Consider the following 26,114-nt stretch of genomic DNA (forward strand, 5'->3'; position numbering starts at 1 on the left):
CACCAGGTAGCTCTGAGGCGTCTGGCCCGCGCTCCCCCACCCGCCCTAAATAGAGGCGTGTGGGAGCTCCTCCCCGAGCCCAGGGCTTTATAGTGCGCCAGGCGGTAACCTGAGCTGGTGGCTCATTGGACGGAGGGGATTTCCTGGCCTTTAGACTGGGCTTCTGGCCCCAGGTGATTTGCATATTTTGTGCCACTTGGCCCGGATCCTGGCAGGCGGTGCTGGGAAATCAGGCCCGGCTGGTTTAATGATTGTCAGAGTCTGTCATCCCGCACCCTCTGGGGTTGGGCACAGGGCACTGGCCTGGGCGGGTGGCAGGAGAGTCGCTGGGGTGGGCATCTGTACTTTCGGCCACCCACTGGCGCAGGAAATTCCTCAGGGGGGACAGGCCGGGGATGGGCTGGCAGGGGGAAGAGAACAGGGTAGAACTGGGGAGGAGAGCTGCTAGTCCCCAAACGGGTAGAGATGTGAGGGCAAGGGGGCCTTGTAGGGAGAGCAGATAGTGGGGTCGAGGGCATTTTCCGACGATGCCCAGGATTCCTGCTGGAAGGCTCTCCAGACACTAGGCAATATTCATGGGCTCGTCCAGCCTAGCCTCAGGGCCCCAGCGTCCCCAGTAGTCTGCTCGCTGGCATCTACTTCGGTGGTAAAGTCTTGACACGCTTTGCCCACCCGGACCCCCTGCAAGCCGCAGTCACTTCTGGAGAGGTCCGGCTCTCCCTCAGCCCCAGCCGGAGCCCTCGGACCCTGCAGGTGCTGGAATCCGCGTGGCCGTGTTTATCCCACGCCGTCAGGTCTCCCTTCTAGTCTCCCCGCCCTCGGCCCAGTTGACCGGTCAGTACCTGTCTGCTACCCTCTAGTGGCCAGAAGCCTGCCTCCCTGGGTCCCAGCATTCCACGAAGAAAATGGAACGCTCAGTATTTACCATTTACCAGGCACTTGTAACGTAGTCTCCACTTAAAACTCACAAAAACACTAAGGAATGTAGGGTTGTCTCCATTTTAAAGCGGAGAGCATCTTAGCTCAGAGGGGTTTTGTGACTTGCCCAGGCCACACGGAGCTGGTTACGTGGTGCGGCTGGTGCTCTCTCCCCATAGCAGGCGCGACCTGGCTTCAGGGTCCTCTGCTCAGTGGCTCGGAGGCTCGGCCAGCCCCTCACCCTCCCCATGGGCACGGTAAGTCCTTTGTGTCTGTGGTCCCATCTAAGAACGCAGAGCCCACTGGAGACCCTGAGCACTGGCAGCAGAGGATGGGGGTGAGGAGGCAGGAGACCTGTGTTCAGGTGACTCCCCAGCTACGTGATTGTTTCCCCATGGGTAAAAACAAGGTTGTTTGGACTTAATAATCCCTAAGATCTCTTCCAGATCTAGTTTTTTATGCATTGAAGATGTAGGATCTGAGTGTTTCTTTCCGCACCTCCTTTGTTAATGCCACAACCCTGGGTGGCTCATGGCCAAGCTTAGCCTCAGTGGGCGAAATGGCTCCTCACACAGTGACGCCCCCTCCAGAGCTGCCCCCTTCTCTCTAGAGCCAGATGACTAAGAAGGCCATCTCCCGGAATCTTCTCTTTGTCCCTGAAACTGCTGCGCCCTAGGAGAGGGGCTTAGGGTCCAGGGCCCCCTCCACTGGGGTGGCAGGAGAGCCTGGGGCTCTGGCGGTAGGATTTTCCCCAGCCCTTCAGGGGGCCTCCCCCAAGGAGCCTGAGGCAGGCACGCCCTCCACCCAGTCACTCACCCTGGAATGTGGGAGAACCGGCTTCTAGCCCCAGGACGGCTCACATGCTCCCCTGCCCTGGGGGACACCTGGCTGAGGCTCCAGAGGGTGGGATGAGAAGGATGTTTGCCTTCCCAGGGCTTCACAAAAGAAATGGGGCTGAGATAAGGAATCCCTATAGGCTAGCACCTTATCTCCCAAGTATTAATGCTTTCAGTAGCCCAATAGTGGGTGATGTTATGGAGGGTAAGCGGGAAAGACTTCAGTCTAAGGTCAGTGCCTTGGAGGTGGAGTGGCGAGAGGTTCTAGGATAGTGGTCAGAGGAGCTGTGGAGTAGGCGGCCTTCCCAATACCCTGCCCACGACAGGAAGAGCCCGTCGGCCCTCCCCATAAAGCTTGCCCAGACAACGGCACAGCCTCATCTTCAGGATACAGGATGGCAAGAGCACTGCCTCCCAGCCCTATAAAAGGATAGGCACATCCAGCAGGACTGTTGGGTGGCAAAGGGGTGAGCAGGGCAGGCAACACAACTCAGGATACCCATGCTGTGCACTGTGAGGATGCTCAAAGTTAGTGGGGTCAAAGAGCGGCTGTCAGAGGAAGGGCTTCTCCAGCGACCCTACTATTCTGCCATAGGTATTCGTGCAAACAAGGCAAGACAGCCACGGCTGTCAGAGCTGCTAAGCCAGCCGCCAAGTTGGGGAGCAGGCGAGGCATCTGGATAGCCCTAAAATCATCCTTGCCTATAGCATATCAACAGGGACAGCCCTGAAAGAGCTATGGAGACAGTCTGCCATCAGAGTGCCAGGGCCCGGAGGAGATCCTACAGTCCTGTGCCTCCAAATCCCTCTCCTCAGACCCAGAGTTCCCTCTCTGCTGGCGAAGCTCCGGGCACGCCAAGGGATGGAGGCCCTCATCAGCCTGCACCTGCTCACCGCCATTCCCTAACTCTTGCTAGGAGCGAGAACACATCTATTGAAGTGGCTACTCTGCGTTCTCTTTCCCAACCCAGTGCGGGGACAGCAGGAGGCCTGAATGGATAACCTCAAAGCCAAGGACACGGCCACACATGGAGACTTGGTCAGGAGTGCCCTGTATTGAAGAAAGGCAACTTAGGGGACCCTGGGTGGCTCGGTCGGTTAAGCGTCTGCCTTTGGCTTGGGTCATGATCTCAGGGTCCTGGGATGGAGCCCCACATCAGGCTCCTTGCTCTGCGGGGAGCCCACTTCTCCCTCTGCCTCTGCCTGCTTCTCCCTCTGCTTGTGCTCTGTCAAATAAATAAATAAAATCTTAAAAAAAAAAAAAAAGGCAACTTAAATATATTTAAATATTGGGTTTTTCTTCGAGACCCTCCCTCAGCTGAGATTCCCGTGTTGAAACCAGGAAATCGGAACTTAGTGCCAAGTTCTGAACCGACTCTATTTCTTACCACACCATTAAAATACTTACCCAGGAAAAAAAAAAAAACTTATCCAGGAGCAAAAGCAGGTGAGGCCCAGGGAAGGATGGTGAGAAGGCCAGAGAAAAAACACTAAAATACACATTTTTTAAGCAATGGAACAGATGAACAGGAATGGCCCTGCAGGTAGGGAATTTAGCTGCCTTCACAGAGAACTGGAATGAGGTTTGTTCGCTACAGGTGTGCAATGGGCATACTGCCCTGTATTCTTCCATCTGCAGGTGTGAGACCCCTACCTCCTAGGCCCGGAGTTTCCTGCGGACAGGGAAGTGCTGTCAGCCTCTGGGGCAGCCCCCCCCACCCCCCACCCCCGTGACCTTCTTAGAACATCTGCCCCCACAGAGGGCACGTGTGGAAGCAGAATTTTCACAGCCACTCAGGTCATAACTCTAACTTCAATACTTTTCATTTAAAAATATTTATTAAAATAAAGATTAAACCTGAAAAAATGAATTACCAGAATGCAGCCCTTTGCATAGTACTTCAAGAATCAGAAAAGAAGAAAAGAAAAGAAAAGGGGAGGGAAAAAAGAGGGGAAGGGAGGCATAAGAAAATCTCTGATCTTCCCAGACAGCAGGGAGGAGGGAGAAGACTGCCCGCCCTCACCAAAGCCAGCAGAGAGCTGTGGAAGGTTCTCTGGTCTTAGGACTTGCTGGTCCAGAGAAGTTTCCACCAGAGCAGAGGCCCAAGAGTCACAGACACCAAGCCCAGAGACCAGATTTCCCCAAGGGTGTGTAAACTTCAGGAATTTGACTGGAGAACTGGAATTTAGGAACAGTATTCTGAAAGCCTGCAAAGTCTGAAGAGGCAGAAGCCCGGCCCAGAGCCTCTAACTGCCCTTGGGTGCCACGATCTGCTGGACGTAGTTGACTACATTGCTGTGGAGCTGGGGGGCAGTGGCCTCGAAGGTCTCCTTGGCAAGGGTCTGGGCCACCTCGCTGCCAGCCATCATTGCGTGGTACAGCGGAAGAGTGTACTTCTGCTTCCCCTGCAAGAAACACACACACACCCGTGGCCTGAGCAGCCTGCTCAGTGAGTCGGCACAGCCCCCGGCCCCGGGGCCGCTCCAACAGCAGGCCTCAGCAGGTGCCAAAGGGGATGTGGGTAGCAGCGCTAGAATAAGGAGGCTCCCAGACAGGCGTGCTCTTATTCTGGCATCTTCTTGGGGCCAAAGATCCCTGCAGGTAGATCTTCGTATTCACGCCAATCCATGCTAGCACAGGGGTGTCTACACTCATTTTTTTTTTTTTTAAGTAGGCTCCCCAGCGTGGAGCCCAACACGAGGCCTGAACTCACGACCTAGATCAAGACTGAGCTGATAGCAAAGGCTGCCGCCCATAAAACTGAGGGCCGCGTGAGGCCCAGCTGCAGGCAAGCACAAGAAAACCCACAAGTCAAATTCACACCCATGTGAGAAAGCTACATCACAAAGCTCCTCAACTCCAGAGGCTTGGAGAAGCCTGCAGAGGGCTCACAACACCTCCAGACAGGAGCACAGCTCCTACCGCAAACGGATGAGGGCATCCGAGCGCTGCTTTGGACCCAGCGCCATCCTGCCCTGGGCTCTGAGGCGCTCCGCCCCTTCCCCAGCAGAGCCGCTCTCACGGGGCGCCCGAGGCTCCTGCTGGCCTCTGAGCCCTCCCAGGTCACGGGCTTCCCCAGGAAGCAGGAACCTATGATCTTACCCTTCACTCACCTCTCTTGTCCTTGGGCCCCTCTCCCCAAGACCAGCCCTCGAGTCCTGCTTTACCCTTCTTCCCAGTTTGGGGTTAGCTCTGACCAGCTTGGACCCTTCAGGCCTCACCTGGTGATCTGCAAAAAGCTCCCCAACCCCGGAGGCTTCTTCCCGCCATGGGAACACCTCCCCCAGCCACACTCAGGGACCAGACCACTGTGCTGGGTCCTCTCCCTTCCCCTCCCTCCTCTGCTCCACAGAAGGGCACATGGGGAGGCTCGACCCACGGGACTATGGACAGTAGGGCGAGGCGGCCCACTGTGTGGGGGTCACCCACCTGGCTCTGCAGGAATGCCTTCACTTTCCAGAAATCCTCCTGGTGGTCATTCTTAAGAACAATCTGGCCCCATCGGAGCCGGAGCTCCGCGTTCTGGGAGTCTGAGATCTTTGGGTATGTCTCTCTGAGGGTCTCCACGTTCCCTGAAGAAAGAAAACGGGTTTTTAATGGCTGTGTCATCAGAGACACGAGTGTGTCTGCCCACAGGCCCTCCTGAAAGCCCCCAGGATGACGTCACGGAGGTTCCCGACCACCCCCTTTACACTCATCCTGCTCATCTTATTCTCTGGAAGGGCGCTGTCCGATCCTTAAGTTTACCTTCATTTCTAAGGCTCTTCCACCAAACTTCCCTTACTGTAATTACAGACTTTCTGCCATCATCCCACTTACCTTCCAGGTTAAAAGCCCAGGTATCCCCCTAAAACATGCTGCGCCCCCCCCGCCCCTTTTCTCCCACCACCACTAAGCTGCTGAAAGTTCTCCTGGCTTTCACGGGTTCTCTTTCCAGCACCTCCGGGTGAATGTTATTTCTGGCTGAGCAGCCACGCACCAAGAGTGGGGGCTATTTGTGCACAAGCTCATCCTCCGTTCCCTGGGGGTCACAATCACAGCCCCCCGCACGGAGCGGTCAAGAGGACTCAAAGGAAGACTTCGATGTGAAGAGCTGAGAAGAATCACCTGCAGAACTCGAGGGCACAGCAAGCGCTAGGCTTTAGGATTCTCTTCCTAACCTGTGTGCAGGACTCACAGCAGCTGTTGACGTGTTCACCTTGAGGGGCTTGCATCCACTTGCCAACCCCTGGCAGCTGCCGAGGGGTGAGCCCTGCCCCTGATATCAAGCTCTGTACACAAGGGACCTTGATATGCTGCGTTGATTTACCCCACTTTTTCTTACCGGGAGGGAGAGGGGATTTCTGGAGGATCTTATCGAGGAAATACACCAGCTGGTAGGTCTTCCAGGCAGAAATGGCCACAGCTTCGATGGCCTTCATGTCCAACTCCTTGGCCACCCACAGCTGGGCCAGCTCTTCAGCGGGCTTCATAAGTGAGTCCCCAGGGGAGAGGTCAGGGAGGTAGGGGGGCCAGCCCGGGGTATTCAACCACCGATCAAACTCAAAACCTGTTTGGTGGAAGGAGAGGGGGCTGTCAGAATTCTCTGGCAGCTTCAAGGTCAACTTGGCTCCAGCAACACCTAGATCGCAAGCTCCTGTCTGCGTCTCTCGATCCCAAACTGCTTCTCTAATTTTAACATCACTTTCTCACAGAACTACCTGCTCCGGTCGGGTCTCACTAATACTGAGACCCAGAGATTGTTATTGTCAGACTGGATGGCCCCTTTTTCTACTGTGACAGTCGTTTTGATTAACACTGGGCTGCCAGAACCAAGTGGATGAAGGCTTTCCTAGCTTTAGTCAAGTTCACGTTCTCCTTCAGATGAGAACAGCACGGTGTTGAAGCTCCTGGGCCCTGGGGCCAGGCTGCCTGGGCTCCTATCCCAGCCCCGCCATGAACTAACTGGGAGGCCACGGGCATGTTACTTCGCCTCTCTGCGCCTCCGTTTTATCTGTGAAATGATAAAAGGCAAGAGGCCCTGCATGTGTTGGTAGTGGTGAGGATTAAATAAGCAAATACACAGTACGAGTCTAGCATGCTGCCTGGTGCGTAGTGAGCACTCAGTAATTATTAACTTTCATTAGCCAGGGAGTCTCGTGACCTTCAAGTGCGGGCCTCCAAGCACAGGGTAGGTGCCCCAGGCCTGACCAGTCCCAGCTGTCAGGGGACGTGAGTTTACCAGACCAACGATGGCCTGACTCAGAGTACCCAGCAGAAGTGGGGTGTCTCCAGGGGCAGCCTCATCCACGACAGGCCACCATCTCCTCTCTCTTAGGGCCTCCCAAGCCGAAATCAGGGGGGCCACCGGGATTTGGCTTCACTCAGAAGGCCGTATGGGGCAACTCCATGCTTGCAAGGCGGGGCGGCTGCCGGTACCGCGGGCCTGGGTCATAGCTGGGGCGGCAGCAGCTCTCTGGGCAGAGTCAGGGGTCTGGTTATGTGTGTGTACGTGTGAGGAAAATGGGGACACAGAGGAGACACTGAGGGGAAAAAGTGGAGAAAACGAGGCCAGGAGGAGCTGAGAGAAATCATTCCTGTGGAACAAGGCCTGGGACCCTGGGTGTGCGCCCCTAGGTGCCACTTACTGGAGGACTTGGATTTCGTATTTTCCCGCCCCACTTTCAGTCTTCCTGGATATAAATCAGACATAATTCTCTACTATCTCCCAGGAGCCTTAAGCCAGCTCCTCTGCTCACCTGGAATGGACTCCACATTCTTTTTCTTCAGCTCAGGGAAGTATTCCAAGTAGAATTCTAGAAAGTCCTCGGCTAAGATACTTTGGAATTTGAATTCATTAACATAGGCCTGCAGGGAGGGAGGTACTTTTCAGTCATGCTGGACCCTGTGGGGAGTACAGTCCCTCCGTGCCTCAGGTCCTCCTCCAACCCCTGTCCCTTCGGCCCCCGTCTCTACCCCTGAACTCTGGCCCGGCTGGCTTCTCAGCGCCTCCTTCTCCCATCTCTGAGTAGACTATACCTTGAGAAAATTGTCAAATTGATCCTGATCACCCACCAAGTGGGCCAGGTATGAGACAAAGCAGAAGCCTTTCTCGTAGGGAGTCTCGTTGTAGGTATCATCTGGGTCCACACCTAGCAGAGAAAGCAGACACTTGTAACCTGTCACTTTGCTGTCCTTCTCCAGCTCCAGATTCTACAAGTAATTATGGACGAGATCAGAATTCAGCTTCCTCGGATTCAGCAAGGCCAAGAAAGTTTCCAGATCCACCTTGGCCTCTCTCAAGCCACTTCAAAGTTGATCTTAAAGGGTCATTAACTACGGATCTAACAAGAAGACAAAGAACCAGCCTTCCTGGGGAATTGGCAAGTTTCCTTATTCCTGGGATTGCTTTGCTCCAGTGGGTTCCATGGACTCTTAGGACTGAGCACAGGGCTTGGTGCCTTTTCCAGCCCAACTGGTCACCACCTCCACTCAACCTCCCCTCCCAGAACAAGTGGTTGTTTCTACGAATGTTCTAGACCAAAATAAACGAATGACCAGTCTACAAGAAGTTCATTTTCATGGTCACTGGCATCAAGGAACGTGAGCTTAAATCACACACAAAGGTTTTAGATTAGTCATACATGGAACTAAAGAAAGATGTCAGAAAATAAAAACACATGACCTTGGACAAGTCATTTGACTTATTGGGCGCTCACTCACGTCCTCTGTAAAATAAGCGGTCAATCTACAAGACTACAGGTCTGACTTGATAGAAAAAGAATGGCAAAGAGCCCTGGAAAATGATAGGGGCCCGTACAAATGCAGAGCAACAGTAAAGTCACTAAGAACTGCACAAAACTGGAAAGAACTCCCATTGGGCTGGAATGGCTTCCACTGAGTCTGCCTAGAGGCCAGGGAATGGCTAAAAAGAGCTCTGGAGGGCTCCTTCTTCCCAAGGAGAGTATTCAAGGTGTGCACTGATCAACATGAAGCTCAAATAACTTGGGGTTCCAAGCTCAATGTCGGGGAGGGGGTAGTCAGACAGAGGAGCCTTCCGGACCTGGTTCGATCTTCACGCGGAGCTTGTTGAGCGGGTGTTCCTCGCCAGTGATGTCCATGTGCTGCTGAAGCAGAGCCCGGCCAGTTGCAGCTTCCAAGCAGGTGTAAGCAGAGCCTGGGGCAAAAAGAATCCTTAGGCCTCAAACCACGTCCAAGTATAATTTCCGGACAAGAAGGTGTGCTGCCTCCTTGTGGCCACAAGAACAATGACAGATAACTGAAGATTCATATTGTGACCCTCTGGGGACCCCAGGGCCAGAAGGGTCAGTGACAGAGAACCTGACTCAGCCCCCAGCTCCTTGTTGCTCTGGACTACAAATGACTCAGTTAGCTCAGGCTGTCAGTCTCGCCCAGACATGAGGATGAGGGAATCTCACACCTTTTCCTGTGACTGTTACCTTTCCTCATTAATATGCTTTTATTTTTAGACATAGTAATTTGATCTTCAATAAAAGCAGACTATTTTCATTTGACTGTTCCTGTCAGACAACAGAAACTGTCACCCAACATTTTTCTAGGTGTCTCTACATTTCCTTCTGGCTCTAAAAATGGAGGGGAAAGGGACCAGGTTTCGAACCAGCCTCCTCTGCCACTCACAAGGTGTTCAGACTCTGGGAGAGGTACTCAATCTCTCTTAACCTCAACTTCTTCATCTGCACAGTGGGCTGACAACATGTGCTTGCAGGATTCTTAGTGGCTCAGTAAGATATTCACAAACAGGCTCTTGTTCCATATACTCTGAATGAAAGTAAATTTGCACAAACTTTCTGGGAGGCAATGGACAATATGTGCTAAAAACTCTTTAAAATGTTTGGATCCAGAAATTACAGTTCTAGGAATTTATCTCCATTGAGATGGTCTGGGATATGTTACGAACATTTATATGTAGAAGTATTTGTCCAAATATTCTTTCATTAGAAAACTGAAAGTAACAGGGGCGCCTGGGTGGTTCAGTCAGTTAAACATCCGACTCTTGATTTGGGCTCAGGTCATGATCTCAGGGTCATGAGATGGAGCCCCCTGTTGGGCTCCACACTCAGCGTGGAGTCTGCTTGAGATTCTCTCGCCCTCTCCCTCAGCCCCTTCCCCTGCTCACACACACTCTCTAAAAAAAAAAGAAAAACTGAAAATAACCTAACAACTGGAAACTGAGTATGTTAAGAAACGTCCATACAATGCAGCTATAGAAGAAAATTTAATGACTTGGGAAAATGTTTAACTTTATGAAGGCAGTTGGAAGGTCTGATGATTCACCCACATACAGGAAAATGTCTGAAAGGATATACGTCAATTATCTCTGAACAGTGAGATTATGGATAAATCTATTGTGCGTGCTTTCCCATATAGATCAAAATAGATTTTGATGAGAGAAATAATAAAAATAATACATGTTATGTATTTTTTTTTAGGATTTTTTTTAAATTTATTTATTCATTTGAGACACACAGAGAGAGAGAGCATGAGCAGGGGGAGAAGCAGACTCCCCGCTGAGCAGGGAGCCCGAAGTAGGGCTAGATCCCAGGATCCTGGGATCATGACCTGAGCCGAAGGCAGATGCTTAACGACTGAGCCACCCAGGCACCCCATACATGTTATATTTTTAAAGCACCTGATATGTAGCAGGTTTTCAATAATGAGACAATGTTGAGAAAGTTATTTTAAAAGCACACCTGGGCTCAATGTGGGGTTCTGCCCCCACCTGCCAAGTGGCTTGGACACATTTCTTATACTTTTTGAGTCACAGTGAGCTCATATATAAAATGGAAATCATATCTGTTTCATAGAGCTATTGTGAAATTGTTAAATGACGTATTTTTAATAAAGTGCCTGTACCAAGCTGGTAGGTAGGTGTTCAATAGGAGGTAATGATTATAATGATCTTATGATTCATTTTTTTTTTTTTTTTTAAAGATTCTATTTGCGAGAGAGACAATGAGAGACAGCATGAGAGGGAGGAGGGTCAGAGGGAGAAGCAGACTCCCCGCCGAGCAGGGAGCCCGATGTGGGACTCGATCCCGGGACTCCAGGATCATGACCCTAGCCGAAGGCAGTCGCTTAACCAACTGAGCCACCCAGGCGCCCTCTTATGATTCATTTGTAAGATTAACTAGCTATGTGGGTGAATGACCCTGGGCAACTCTCCCCGAGGGGTTGCCTGGCTGTTGGGAGAACAGAGCTTTGAGTGTGGTTTCAGCTTAGCTGCAGGGTCCTTTCACTGTCGGGCCCCATTGGTTCATTCAGCCAACATGCAGTTTCTGAGACGCCCTCTCCCCACGGCGCCTACTGCCATGTGACGCAATGGGGCTCATCCACTTGGAAGGGACTTTTGTCTAGAGCCGGCCCTTGCTGGCCTCTCGCCGGAGCTTTCTGCACCACTGCCCCTCCCTTCATGCCCGCTTGTGTCCCGAAACCCCGAAGGAGATCACACTGGCCTTGCAGGTCAAAGAATGGGGTGTGGGGTCCCTAGGAGAGCTGGCTTACCGAAGAGGACCGTGGAGATCCTCCTCTGCGCATACATGGTGAAACCTTCATTGAGCCAGAATTCACCCCAGTTGGCATTAGTGACCAGGTTCCCGAACCAACTGTGGGAGATCTCGTGGATGATGACGTCGGCCAAAGAGCGGTCCCCTGCCAGCAGGCAGGGGGTGACAAAGGTCAGACAAGGGTTCTCCATTCCTCCAAACGGAAAGGATGGTGGCATGAAGAGCAGGTCATACCTGCCGAGAAAGCAGGAGGTCACAGACAGGTCTCGGCTCCCCAGGGCAGAGACCTTGCCTCACTTCCCCAGGTGGGACCCTCGGCCTAGACAGATGCAGCCACTGAAGAGGCAGCACGCAACCCCAAGCCCAGCGCTGAAATGACACTCAGATTCCTCCGTCCCCAAGTCGCTGGGACCTCCCTTTCCCCAGGTTTTGCCCTCTTGGAGGTGGCTCTCTGAAACCTGCTCCCTGTTCTCCTTCCAAGCAGGGTATGGTCCTATCATCAGCTCTGTCACAGTCAGCTTGCTGATGGCTCGCTTGGGGTCACACAGATCTAACAGAGCCTTTGATCTGAGGTGGCTAAAGTCTGGAGATGTCAAAGGAAAAAATGGGAGTGTGTGGCTGCTTCTAGTCACCAGGAAAGGTAAGTCACAAAGGTCCCCAAGATCCCTGACAGTGTTTCCCCATCTCCACACTCAGCAGCTGGAAGGCCCATATTTATTACTTCAATAACCCTCTCTCTCCGGGTCCCTCCTCAGCACAGTGAAGTAGGCCTGGCTTCTCCCTTCCTCTTTCTCTTCCTCCTCTCCTTTACTTCCAGGATTGGGGAACTTGGCTCTAGGGGAGAGAGGAGAAGCAGCACCAGAAGGAAGAGAGGGGGAAACCAGGGACTCAGTTTAGCTAAAGACATTAGAGTCAATGTGATACCACACCTTCCCCAAACGTAGGGTCCAAAAAGTTTCTCTCCTGTGGCCAGAAATTCTTCTATCACCCCGTTGTACTCCTCCTTGGCAGCCTCGATCAGGCAGGGCTCAGCCCACACCCGGCTCCTAAAGACAAGAGCACAGAAAAAAGCAGGCTGGTGTTTGGAGACCCATCGTGGAGGCCCGATCTCAAAAGCACCTGGAGAAACCTGGCAGTCTCATATCTGAGCCGAATGCATGCGACAGTGTGGCCAGCCACAGAGACAGGAGGTGCAAGGTCAGATCGCCTACACGGGTCCAAGACTGCTCGCTACACCTGATAAATAAGACCCCAACACAGCGTCCTGGAGGAGCTGTCCCCGTGTGCAACAGGCTCGAACTCACAGAGCCATCATGTTCCGTCTCCAGCACTGAAGGTGACCTTACAGTCACTGACCTCCCTGAGCCTCAGTGCGTCTATCTGTAAAGTGAGCGGGGAAGATGAAAGAAGACAGCACGTAAGATAGCAAAGTGGATGGGCTCCAGGTCAGGAGGAGGGAAGGTTTCCCCTCTGTCCCTGTGGAAGCTCAGGAACTGCTCTAGCAGAAGGAGAAGGAGCAGGAGCTTCCCCAGGAGCAGAAGCAAGGGCCAAGGAGAGGAAACTGTACATGCAGGTGAGGAACCACCGAGAGTCTGGGATACTGGAGCACTTACCATCAGATCAGGGCTGGGGGAGGGGAGGGGAAGAGCGGGTAAAGAGGCCCTCGAGGCTCCAGTCACAAAGGGCCCGATATGCCACGTGACACAGCTGGACCTTCAGAGCCATGAGAGCATTTTAAACCAATAAGTGGTGGGCGCCTGGGTGGCTCAGTCGGTTAAGCGGTCTGCCTTTGGCTCAGGTCATGATCCCAGGGTCCTGGGATCGAGTCCCACCTCGGGCTCCCCGCTCAGCGAGGAGTCTGCTTCTCCCTCTCCCTGTGCCCCTCCACCCTGCTCATATTCTCTCTCAAATAAATAATAAAATCTTAAAAAAAAATAAACCAATAAGTGGTATTAATCAGATTGAATCCTGAGAGATCACTCTAGCTGCAGTACCCAGAAGATACCTTTAAATTACAAAAGCGAGTGCGTATCCCCAAGAAAAGCATGGAGGAAAGGCGAATGGGTCCAAAACAGAGTCCTGGGCAACACCAGCACACGGTGGGGCTAGGCAGAGAAGAGTCCACAAAGGAGACCAGAAAGGAAGAGCCAGGAGGTCCTGGAACCAGGACAGAATTGCGTCATGGAAGCCAGAGGAGGGTCAAGAGGCAGAAGAAAAGTGCAGAACACCAAGACAAGGACTGAGGAGGAGCCAATGTGCTACATATGCTGAGGCCAGTGGCCTCTCTTACTACAGGAGTTTCTGTGGCACAATGGGGAGAGGTGCTGGATTCCCACGGGTCCAAGCAGTACGTGGGTGGTGGGCGAGCAGAAACGCTACTCTTCTAAGAAACTCGGCTAAGTAGGGAAGCACTAGTGTGCTAAGAGGGAACATGGAGTCAATGAGTTTGTTTTTTGCTTTTTTCAAGCTACAAGAAACAGGAACATGGTTAGGGTTGGAAGGAAAGAGCCAATTGGGGGGAAGACTGCACATTTGAAAAGTGAGGGCTAAACAATGAGGCAAAGCCCCACTGGATTTGGGGAGGGACTGAACCAACAACAATGGCTCAAATGCAGAGATGTGGCTTTAAACAGAAGGATGGACACCCCTCTTCAGAGTCCGGAGGGAAAATGGGGAGGACGAAAGCCTATGAAGATGACTTTTTACGTGGAAAACAGGAAGCTGACATAACCATATCTGACAAATTAAATATTCTCAATAAAGTAGGAGACAAGATCATCTGCTTGGAGGGAGGATCTGGTGTTTGAATAGGAAATTTGAAGACAAGAGTCATCCTTTAAGGAGAGTGAGCTAGGAAGATAAATAGAAGGACTGGTGAGCAATAATTGAAAGCATCTATCTGTAGTTGAAGACGACATTTGTTCTATTTTTCTTGAAAACCACATAAATGTCAACTTTTTAAAAAGATTTTATTTATCTGAGAGAGAGAGAGAGAGAGCATGAGAGGGGTGAAGGGCAGAGGGAGTAGCAGGCTCCCCGATGAGCAGGGAGCCCAAAGCAGGGCTCAATCTCAGGACCCTGGGAGCATGACCTGAGCCAAAGGCAGACGCTTAACCAACTACGCCACCAGGCATCCCTATTTCAACTTTCAATTCCAGCTTTTCACCAAGAAACCAGAAAGGGATAGTACAATCAGTATGCACAGCTGTATTCTCCTCTCAGACACCCAGGTACAGAAGTAGAGAAAGGGGACAGCAGGACCCGGCGCTGGAAGTTAGAGCAGCAGGAAAGCACGCAAGGCGGCCTGCTGTGTCAGGAAGAGAGGATCAACCCCACACCTGGGCCACAGAGAAAAGATGGGCCTGGCCACAAGAGGCTGGCTGCCCAGGAGGAAACGCACAGCTTGCAGGAAGAAAGGCCTCGGTTAGCTTAAGAAGCAGATATAGCAAGAGTGAGGTCACCAGGGGGCTGGCAGGTTAGGGGCATGGGGTCAGAGAATGAATGAGGCAAAGGTGTTTAAAATTTCTGCTACAGCACAGCTCATGCGAATGCCCACAGCTAGGCCCTAGATTGTAGAGTGTGTGCCCCTGAGTGTTGGGGGCTGGATCAGGTGGAGAGGGTCCCTGAGTAGAGGAGGTTGAGGAACCCTGAAGCCACCCTCATCCCTGGCATGGGGACAGGTAATCCAGATGGAGAAGAGAGTCACCAAAAATGATTTGACAGAGCTGAGAAAAGACCATGACATAGGTGTCAAAGTCTTCAAGGAATTGCTTTGTGATCAGCTTGGATATCACAACTAGCAAAGTCCTTCAACCCAGGCTACTTCAGCTTGCTACAACGAGAAGATGAAGGCCAGGCTAGACAGGGGGCATCCGAGATACCTCCTCCAGTACAGAGATTTCTGTCTAAAGAAACTGGAATGTTCTCGGTCAGGCTGGATTTTTATTGCCAGTAGTCTAGCTCAGCAAGCACTGGCTCTGCACAGAAATGCCTGGATTGGAATTCCAGTTCTGCCAACGATGTGACTTTGCACAAGTAATCCCACCAGAAGCCTCAGTTAGCTTTATCCACAACAGGGAGACAACAGTAACCCCCTCAGTGAGGTTATGTAAGGATTAGAAGAGATTATATATAAAACATGACTAGGACATACCCACTATCTCTTCTGCCCAGGATTTTCCTCCTGTGGTAACAGGGACTGGGACTGGGGGCAAAGTTTGCCAGAAGACCCTCTCAACTAACATACCTTTACAAAACCCTAAGATGTTCCCCCGCAAGGCAAGGACCTGCCTCAGTTGGTTAAGCATCTGCCTTCGGCTCAGGTCATGATCCTGGGGTCCTGCGATCGAGTCCTGCATCAGGCTCCCTGCTCTATGGGAAGCCTGCTTCTCTCTCTGCCCCTCCCCCGGCTCATGATCTCTCTCCCTCTCTCTCTCAAATAAATAGTCTTTAAAAAAATAAATAGGGGTGCCTGGGTGGCTCAGTCGTTAAGCGTCTGCCTTCCGCTCAGGTCATGATCCCGGGATCCTGGGATCGAGCCCCGCATCGGGCTCCCTGCTCCGCGGGAAGCCTGCTTCTCCCTCTCCTGCTCCCCCTGCTTGTGTTCCCTCTCTCGCTGTGTCTCTCAGTCGAATAAATAAATAAAATCTTTAAAAAAATAAAAATAAAAATAAATAAATAAAAAATAAAATAGGGGCGCCCGGGTGGCTCAGTTGGTTAAGCGACTGCCTTCGGCTCAGGTCATGATCCTGGAGTCCCTGGATCGAGTCCCGCATCGGGCTCCCTGCTCAGCGGGGAGTCTGCTTCTCCCTCTGACCCTCCTCCCTCTCATGCTCTCTGTCTCTCATTCTCTCTCTCGCAAATAAATAAAATCTTAAAAAAAAAATTAAAAAAAAAATAGTTCATACTCTTACTAACAGAACCTTAGTAAGACTCAATTCTCTAAAATAACATTCCTTTACTTATTTACTTTCCGGTCAACTGCAACGCTGACGCTCCTTTGGTTACGTACGACCCACTCTGTCAGAAAGACTGCCCTTCGTGGCAGGAGAGCACCTGGTCTTTCAAAACTGGTACTGTGTTCAGTGTGTGTGCTGGAAGCAGATGCCAATGGCATCCCATCTCTCCTTCTCTCTGAAGCCCAGGAACTAAGATTCATGATCTTAGCAGTGCTACTGAGCCCGGCTATGAGGTCTGATGCCTGTAACCAATGCGGTCAAGGTCACCACCGCCTCCAGGACCTGAGAGAAGGGCCGCAGCAGCAGAGCCGGGAAAAGCGCCACAGCTCACTGTCCAGCCTTTGATCATTTTACCGCAGGATTATGCTGTACTGGCAGATAATACGAGAGCCAGGAAAAACCAACACTCCTGGTCAAGTTTCTTTTAGCAGGAAACCTTACAAAATCCTTATTCATCTCCGTTAAACCCATCTAATTTCACGGCGGTATCTCTGCCACCATGGGTTCAGGTGTATGTATCTGGAGCAGACAAAGAAGGATCTCCCACTTTCCTCTCTGCAGAGGGGAACAATGAGATCAAAGTTGTATATTTCCGGGAATTACGTGCTGGAGAAAATGGGGAGATTTGGTACAAAGATTAAAAAGCAAATATAACAGCTAGAAGGGAATTCAGAACTAAAAGATAGTGATAAAGATGAGTCTTCTAAAACTTCTGCTTCGGTGCCAACCGCACTCCACAAGGTGGCCCAGGACAGCAGCTACTGCTGTTAGCAGGACTGATGACCTCATTTCAGACAGCAGGATGAGAAGCGGAGGGGGAGCGGGGCGGGGAGAGCCCTTCCTCCCGCTGTACTCATGCCACACGCTTCGCTTCCGGGCCACAGAGAGGCTGTCCTTTGAGAGCAGATGCAAGACTGTCCCAAGAACCATCCCAGCTGGGCCACTGAGCAGAGGCCTCCTTGCCTCAAGGTCAGTCCAACCTTGCCTGTGGGGGTCTTTGTCTCCTACCTGGGTCCAACTTCAGCCGAAACCAGATCTCCGATGGCCAAAGCTATCAGATAGGCAGGGATGGGATGACACATCTGGAAGAAGAACTTATTTGGACCTCTCTTCTCCCAGGTGTTAGCACTCATCACAGCTGTGAAGCCATCTGGGACCTGACAAGAGAGAAAGCTTAGGAGATTTTACCCAGAGTCTCCTTTTGATTCGCACTAAGAACAGCGTGGTGGGCAACCTACATGGTGACAGCCATGACCGGGAGCCTGTCTTGGAGAACACAAAGGTTTCAAGAAACTAAACTTGTGCTAAGCTGATGGAATTTAGCACAAATAAAATTTCTGTACATGGAGGAATTTTGCAGAGGTACCAATGGACGGATGTAACAATTTACCAGTTGAAATGTGACTAGATAGATCTGAAATCTTCAATCCCAAGGGCAGGTCTTAACCTTAATCCTCTTACCTCAATAAGTGCTGAATATTTGCATTTCACTGCAGGAGTGTCGAAGCAAGGGAAGAAGGCCCGGTTCAGGACAGCCTGACCCTGGGTATAGACAAAAGGCTTCTTCTTTCCTGCTGTCTGCTCAGGAGCCAACCAGCAAACCTAAGAGAATAGAAGAACATTTCCAAACTGACACCCCCTACATGAGCTCAGTCCAGCCAGAGAAAAGGAGTTGGCTGGCAGGGGAGAATTTTAGGTAATCCTTACAATCCTGCCAGCAGTTTGGTCCTGACTGGGAAGTTCTCTCCTACTGTGTATTTAATCCACCCTGGAATCCATGCCAAGGTATTGACGTCCACCTCACATGGTAGAAACACCACAAAGGGTCTATTCCCCGCTGTATCCCACTAGGTATCTCAAGAATTCCAGACATGGCCTCTGACCCTGGCATCCTGTCTTCCTCCTGAGTCCTGCACGCTGTAGTAGTTTCTCATTAAAAAACAAACAAAAACCAATTGAGAAGCAGCTGTATTTGAACTTGGTGTAAAAGGCACAGAAAAGCAGAAGGGAAGTGGGAGAAGTCTGTGATTAATATGTGTTCTCCATTCCTGAAACTTACCCTTTCAGAATAAATGTATTTTACATTATAGGTACTGGCTATATATAATTTTTTAAATTTCTTTTTTAAAGATTTTATTCTTAAGTAATCTCTACTGCCAACGTGGGGCTCAAACTTACAACCCCAAGATCAAGAGTTGCATGCTCTACCTCACTTACAACATAGATATAACTGTGAGGGGGAGGAGGGTATGTCAGCACCAAGTGCCACTTAGAATTTATAAAAGGATTAGATAACTCTGGCAAGATTTCATAGCGGAAGCAAAACTTTCTGGTTTAAAGGTGAGTAGGACTAAGATGGCTGGAAAGGAAAGAAGACATTTTCAAAGAGGTAGATAGCAGCGTGAAGAAAGGCATGGCGATCTCTGGGAATTGGAGGTAGGTTTCAGATACAGAGGTGGGAGGCATGCCTCGGCAGGTGGACTGAAAGGCTTTGAACACGGGTATTTGAGACACACTTTTAAGAGGCATAAAGATGCCACATGGAGATGTTGGCTTTTTCTCTGCTTGAGTTTCTTTTGTGTGTGTGTGAAAATTTTAATAAGCCTCCTTCCAAAGAGTATAGTACAGATGGAAAGGAGGAGAAAGAAATACCACAGTGGAAAAACCAGCACTACTTCGGCCAGATGAGTGAGGTCAACTTCAAACAGTCACAAATCATGCTGATACTGTGTATTCGCAATATGATGTGAAGACAGAACTTTGCCTTTGTGACATTCCACTGAATTTTGTTGTGAACCTAAAACTGCTGTAAAAAATAAACTTTTAATAAATTTTTTAATAACCCCAGTCTGATCATGCAAAAAACAGACAAATTCCAATAGAGAGGCATCCTACAATATTATCAGACCAATACTCCTCAAAACTGTCAAGGTTGGGGTGCCTGGGTGGCTCAGTTGGTTAAGCCACTGCCTTCGGCTCAGGTCATGATCCCAGGGTTCTGGGATCAAGTCCCCGCATTGGGCTCCTTGCTCAGCGGGGAGCCTGCTTCTCCCTCTCCCTCTGCCTGCTACTCTGCCTGCTTATGCGCTCTCTCTCTCTCTCTCTGTGTCAAATAAATAAATAAAATCCTTAAAAAAAAAAAAAAGAAAAACTGTCAAGGTCATCAAAAACAAGTAAAGTCTGAGAAACTGTCATAGCCAAGGGGAGCCTAAGGATACATGAAAGCTAAATATACTGTGGTATTCCGGATGGGACCCTGGAACAGAAAAAGATATTAAGTAAAGCCTATGAAAATCTGAAAAAACTATGAACTTTAGGGGCACCTGGGTGGCTCAGTCGATTAAGTGTCTGCCTTTCGGCTCAGGCCATGACCCCGGCGTCCTGGGATCAAGCCCCCCATCAGGCTCTCTGCTCAGTGGGGAGCCTGCTTCTCCCTCTGCTGCAGCTCTCTCTTTTTCTCTGTCAAATAAATAAATAAAATCCTTAAAAAAAAAAAACAACTATGAATTTCAGTTAATAATACTGTATCAATATTGGTTCATTGTTAACAGATGTATCATACTTGCAAAATGCTAATAGAGCAATCTGTATGTGGAAGGGTATATGGAAACTCTGTACTATCTGCTCACTTTTCTTGTTAATCTAAATTTTCAATCCTTTGGTGGGGGAGGGGCAGAGGGAGAGGGTGATAAAGAATCTCAAGCAGGCTCCACGCCCAGCACGGAGCCCAATTCGGGGCAGGGCTCAATCTTACAACTCTGAGATCACGACCTAAGCTGAAATCAAGAGTCAACCGACTAAGCCACCCAGCACCCCTAAACTGTCTTTAATCCTATTACTGAAAGAAATTTAATGAGTTAACAATAAGACTAACACACAGTATTCACTAGGTACCAGGCACTATACTAGACACTTCCGTAAAGACAACTCATTTAACTTTTGTCAAGCACATAGACTAGTACCTGGCACATTTTAATAAATACTGGTCATCCCTCCACCATACCTTAATTCCTTTTTTTGTTTATAATGACATAGAGGAGAAAATGAAGGAGCCTGGTAGTACAAGTATTTCTGCTCTATAAGAAAGAGTCTTAAGTCAGGGTGAGGCTGTTACCTACGGTGATTAAGGTGAGAATCCTCACTTGGGATGGTGGCAATGAGAAGAAGGAATAAATACAGGTGACTTTAATGTCAACCTTCACAGTGCAAAGGGTGGGTGGCTGCTCTTAGTCTCTAATGAAAGCTGTTTAGTATTGGCGTTTAATTTGAGGTGCCATTTTCAGTAGGCAATTTCAGAGAGGACTTAATTTTTCCAGGTATCCTGTTTAATTCCTAGTTCCTGCCCCAAACCAGAAGCTAGCATGTAACAGGGCAACCAAACACATTTACAGTGTTTGAGGGCACTGGGTTTTTTCCTTTGCCTTAGAGGTTTGGACTTTCCATTTTTTAAACAAGTTCTATCACAGGTTCATTTATTCCCTGAATAAAGATGGAAACAGAACTGTCTTTTGGGCCAGCTCTAAGAGTGAAAGGAACTGCTAGCTAGATAAGTGAACTTTGATTGTAGGCAAGCAGCCTACAGGTGAAACGTATAACCCACCCTACCTGAGAAATGGCTAGCAATCACAGCCTCAGGACTCTTTATGGAGGAGTTCCAAACTCCTACAAATGTAAGCCACATAACCATCCATCCTTTTATTTCCAATATTTGTCCCCCACCCCAAAATGTAATATTTAAGAGTTAATCAATATTTAAGAGTCAATCAAGAGTAGTAACAGGGCCAACTTATTACAAAGCCTAGAACACCCTAATTCTAGTTCTCATTTTTACTCATATTCTTCCATTAAACAAATCTGGGACTTCGCGGAAAAAAGCCAAAATAACTCTCTGGGGTTCAGAGTTATTTCAGCCTGTGGCACCGCAAGAGCACACGGACAAAGGGCTGAGTCAGCACCCAGGGCAAATTAACCGGCAGTGTCCAGGGCTGCCGTAAAGGGAAAACTAAGTAGCTCCTTATCAGGGACCTAGGCCCCAAAGCCCAGCGAAACGTTAAATTCGATTTATAAATAGCCGGTTATCCCGAAAGCCGCACAGGACAGGGTTTCCTCGGCAGGCAGAAATGGCAACCAGACAGGGCGGTGTGCGAGAAGGAAACAACGTGGAGATGCCACCAGAACCGCTGGGCGGGGAGAGGCAGGAAGGGTGGAAAGGACGAAGGGTGCACAGCTCGGAGGCTGGCCGGAAGCCACAAGAGGGAAAGCGGGGCAGCCTGGGAGGAAGAGAGGGCGCTGAGGGTGGGAGGGCGAGAGGCGTGCACCGGGAGGCTCCGGACCCCTCCGGGCCCCTCCGGGCAAAGGCGGAAGCATCTTCTCTCTCTTTCAGGGTGGGGATGAGTGCAGGTCCGGGGGCCAGCTCCGAGGTAGGAAGGGCGGGCAGGAAGCGGCCGGGAGAGGCCGCGGCGGGGCTGGGCCCCGGAGTCGAACTCACCCCGGGTCCCTCCCCGACGCGGTAGGTGAGCAGAAGCTGGAAGCGCTCGCCGGCCGGGCAGGGCTGCGGGAGGGCCACGCACAGGGCCTGGCCGTAGTGCGAGAAGGGCTGCGTGTGGAAGGGCACGGGCTCAGAGGGCGGCTCCTCCAGGCCGGGCCGCTGCCGCCGCAGCGCCGCCGCCGTCACCTCGAGGCACGGGTGCGAGTCGAGCCGCAGCTCGGTGGCGCCCTCGGGCACCAAGCAACGCAGCTCCAGGACTGCCGTGCCGCTCAAACCCCGGCTCCCGGGGCCCGGCCCCGGAGGCCCGAACTCGACCCGCAGATCCAGGTGCAAGTGCAGCATCTGGAAAGCCCGGAAATTGGAGACCGAGGCCACGTCCACGGCCTGCGCTGAGTGCAGCGGCCGCGGAGGCGCGCTCGGAGACGCGTCGCTCGCCATCGTCCCGCAGAGCCGTTGAGGAACTACGGGAAAAGCCCACCGGCTCCGCCGACTGCTGCGGGGAAGCCACGCCCCAAGCGCGCCGGGCCGCCGCAGGCCCCGCCACGCCCGCCACGCCCCCAGAGCGGCCTGGGCTGGGTCACGCCCCTCTCCAAAAACCTGAGACCTAACCACACACCTCTCCCTTACTCTCCAAGTGCCCACTCTTCCAGCTTTATTCGAAATACCTCAGGACCTTGGACAAAAAGGTACGGTGGGATAATTTGGTCCACATTTGTCCGAACTCATCCTACTGCGATGTTACAGTAGTCCGAGTGTGCACCTTTCTCTGCTGACGTTTCGTTCCCCAATCTCCCAGGAAGGTAGTGGGATGTAGATTGAGCCCTAAATTGGAAGAGTCTGAGTTCGAGATCTCACACTCTGCGCTGGAGCAATCATTAGGACTGTGTGTGTCACCTTGGGCAAATCACCCTCAACAAAGGTGAATCTCTTCAAACCCCTTTCTGCACCTGTAAGATAGGAGTAGTATCTCAGGAGTTGTGAGAACTCAATAGGGCAGTTTGTCTAAATACCCTTGATAAACAGTACAGAATTCCACACCAGATCAAGGTTCATCCATCCCCACGGGTTCCAAGCACACTTATCTTTCCGTTCTTCTGCCAAGGAATAGTCAACACCATACAGTGTAACGCTTGGCTATCCATCATGTGCGTTTTATTTCCCATAAAGCCTATTGAGCTAGGGACACCTCTACTTTATACTTTCTTTTCTGTATGAATAGGGTTGCAATAGTCCTTCTGTGAATAAGGAGCCAGTCAATGATATTTTCACTGATCAGGTGGGAAATGAGATTTTTATTTATTTTTTTATTTTATTTTTTAAAGATTTATTTATTTATTTGACAGAGACACAGCGAGAGAGGGAACACAAGCAGGGGGAGTGGGAGAGGGAGAAGCAGGCTTCCCGCCAAGCAGGGAGCCTGATGCGGGGCTCGATCCCAGGACCCCTTGATCATGACCTGAGCCAAAGGCAGACTATTAACCGACTGAGCCACCCAGGTGCCCCGGGAAATGAGATTTTTAAAAGAATGTAGGAAGGTTTTCATAAAAGGTAATAGTATCTTATCATGTGTCACCTTTTACAGTGTTAAAATTTTATTTTATGAAATGCTTACAGTTTTGTTTTGTTTTTAAGATTTTATTTATTCAGGCGCCTGGGTGGCTCAGTCATTAAGCGCCTGCCTTCGGCTCAGGTCATGATCCCAGGGTCCTGGGATCGAGTCCCACATCGGGCTCCCTGCTCGGCGGGAAGCCTGCTCTCCCTCTCCCACTCCCGCTGCTAGTGTTCCTGCTCTCGCTATCTCTGGCTCTGTCAAATAAATAAAATCTTAAAAAAAAAAAAAAAGATTTTATTCATTTGAGACAGAGAGCATGAGCAGGGAGAAAGGCAGAAGCAGACGTCCCACCCCCACTGGGGGCCCCCATCCCAGGACCCAGAGATCATGACCCCAGCCAGAGGCAGACGTTTAACCATCTGAGCCACCTAGGCACCCTGCTTACGGTAGTTTTATTATTTTTTTAAAAGATTTTATTTATTTTGAGAGAGAAAGTGAGAGAGCACAAGAGGGGGGTAGGGTCAGAGGGAGAAGCAGACTCCCCGCTGAGGGTGGGGGGAGCCCGATGTGGGACTCAATCCCGGGACTCCGGGATCATGACCTAAGCCGAAGGCAGTCACTCAACCAACTGAGCCACCCAGACGCCCTTACGGTAGTTTTAAAAACTTCCATATAAGATCAATGTTTTAACTTGTTAGTGAAATCCAAAAACTTTGGAAAAGCACTTTTCTGTGGCACTGAGCACAGAAAAGGTAACTTAGATATTCAATACATCTGCCTCCAAATTATTCATTCTCTGATGCAATGCATTTTGTTTAAGGTTTTATTTATTTGACAGAGAAAGAGACAGCGAGAGTGGGAACACAAGCAGGGGGAGCAGGAGGAGAGGGAGAAGCAGGCTTCCCACCGAGCAGGGAGCCCAATGTGGGGCTTGATCCCAGGACCCTGGGATCATGACCTGAGCCAAAGGCAGACACTTAATGACTGAGCCACCCAGGCACCTCTGATGCAATGCATTTTTGTTGAGCATCTACTACACACCAGCCATTAGTCTGGGTGCTAGGGATACGATTTTAACAAACCTGGCACAGTCCCTGTGGTGTTCACAGTCTAGCTCACATTTTAACTTAAAGACAAAAACAAAACAAAAAAACCAGGCCATGACAATTCCATGTGCTGTGCTATTCTCTGGGAAGAACACTATGCTATGGCAGTACAAGGGAGACACACACAGCCTGATCTTTCCAGTTAAATATAGCTGGAGTGAGAGGATCTATTGGCTGTTGGAGAAAACATTCATGGAGTAAGGTTTCTCCTTTTAGCCTTAACTTCTTCCTGGGAATATTCCCATCGTTCCCATTTCTGCTTCCCTGCATGCCTCCCAGTGTCTGGTTTACCTCTAGATGGTATTTGTAACAACTCACAGCAGATTCAGGAAGGCCTTCTACTCTGTAGAAAGACACTGCAGACACAACCCACCTCTCCCCACCAAACTGCTGTCATGATTTATTTACTTACTTTTTTAATGTTTAGAATGCAACATAGCTTGCATATTTCAAAATAATAGCTTAAAATCCTCTCAAATTGATGAAAAATGTGGTTTTATAGGTTTAAAGGTCACAAGGCCCCCCCCAAAAAATCTACATATAGATGTGTTTTAGTAAAGTTGAGTAAATCCAAGACATAAAGGAGATCTTAAGAACAGCCAAAGAGGGCACCTGGGTGGCTCAGTCGTTGTCTGCCTTTGGCTCAGGTCATGATCCCAGGGTTCTGGGATCGAGTCCTGCATCGGGCTCCCTGCTCAGCAGGAGGCTCGCTTCTCCCTCTCTCATTCCCCCCTGCTTGTGTTCCCTCTCTCACTGTGTCTCTGTCAAATAAATAAATAAAATCTTAAAAAAAAAAAAAAGAATAGCGAAAGAAAAAAGACCAATTACTTATAAAAGAATGATGATTGGAAACTAGACCAATAGCAGGGCTCTCATTAGCAACAATGGAAGCCAGAGCTATTATCTTCAAAATACTGAGAAAAAAAATCAACTGTCAACGGAGAATTGTTGACTAAAGGAATTACTTGGAAGGAAAATGATCACACAAGGAAGGAATGAGATGCAGAATCACTGGCAAAAAAAAAAAGTGGGTGAATTTAAACAAACACTGTATAAAACAATAATATATCAATAGTGTTTGCATGAGGGAATCAACAAAACAAGAATATTAGCTGAAAAGAACATAAGAAGAGGAGCCGTGGCTGGAGTTAAAGCATTCCAAGCTGCTTGTATTATTGAGAGGAGAGATTTTTTAAAATTATTTATTTTTTAAAAGATTTTATTTATTTGACAGAGAGTTAGCGAAAGCAGGAACACAAAGATAAATTAATTTATTTAAATAAATTAGATAAATAAAAAAAATTAAATAAATTTTATTTATTTGACAGAGAGTTAGCGAAAGCAGGAACTCCCTCTCCCACTCCCACAGGAGTGGGAGAGGGAGAAGCAGACCCCCCGCCGAGCAGGGAGCCCGATGTGGGGCTCGATGCCAGGACCCTGGGATCATGACCTGAGCCGAAGGCAGACGCTTAACGGCTGAGCCACCCAGGTGCCCCGAGATTTTTTTTTTTAATATTTATTTATTTGACAGAGAGACACAAGCAGAGGGAGAGGGAGAAACAGGCTCCCCACTGAGCACAGAGCCTGACGTTGATGATGACAACAACTCGGGGCTCAATCCCAGGACCCTGGGATCATGACCTGAGCTGAAGGCAGATGCTTAACTGACTGAGCCATCCAGGCGCCCCAGGAGTCGATTTAGGGATAAATATGGGATTTTAAGTATGTGTA

At 50.0% G+C, this 26,114-nt stretch overlaps 1 protein-coding gene across 1 annotated transcript; it reads right to left on the minus strand.

Moving 5' to 3' along the window:
* Positions 1-3,580: 3,580 nt before the first annotated feature.
* LOC110574080 (arginyl aminopeptidase) lies at positions 3,581-22,219 on the minus strand. Its single transcript, XM_021682716.2, has 11 exons — positions 21,726-22,219; positions 17,699-17,839; positions 17,246-17,394; positions 12,209-12,325; positions 11,278-11,513; positions 8,798-8,911; positions 7,774-7,886; positions 7,494-7,602; positions 6,080-6,304; positions 5,185-5,327; positions 3,581-4,160 (listed from the first exon to the last, which is right to left on the minus strand). The coding sequence occupies exons 1-11, from the start codon at positions 22,161-22,163 to the stop codon at positions 4,002-4,004; spliced, it is 1,944 nt and encodes a 647-aa protein (XP_021538391.1). The 5' UTR covers positions 22,164-22,219; the 3' UTR covers positions 3,581-4,001.
* Positions 22,220-26,114: the final 3,895 nt, after the last annotated feature.

Source organism: Neomonachus schauinslandi, chromosome 6, assembly GCF_002201575.2.
Source record: "Neomonachus schauinslandi chromosome 6, ASM220157v2, whole genome shotgun sequence".
NCBI classification, from domain to species: Eukaryota; Metazoa; Chordata; class Mammalia; order Carnivora; family Phocidae; genus Neomonachus; species Neomonachus schauinslandi.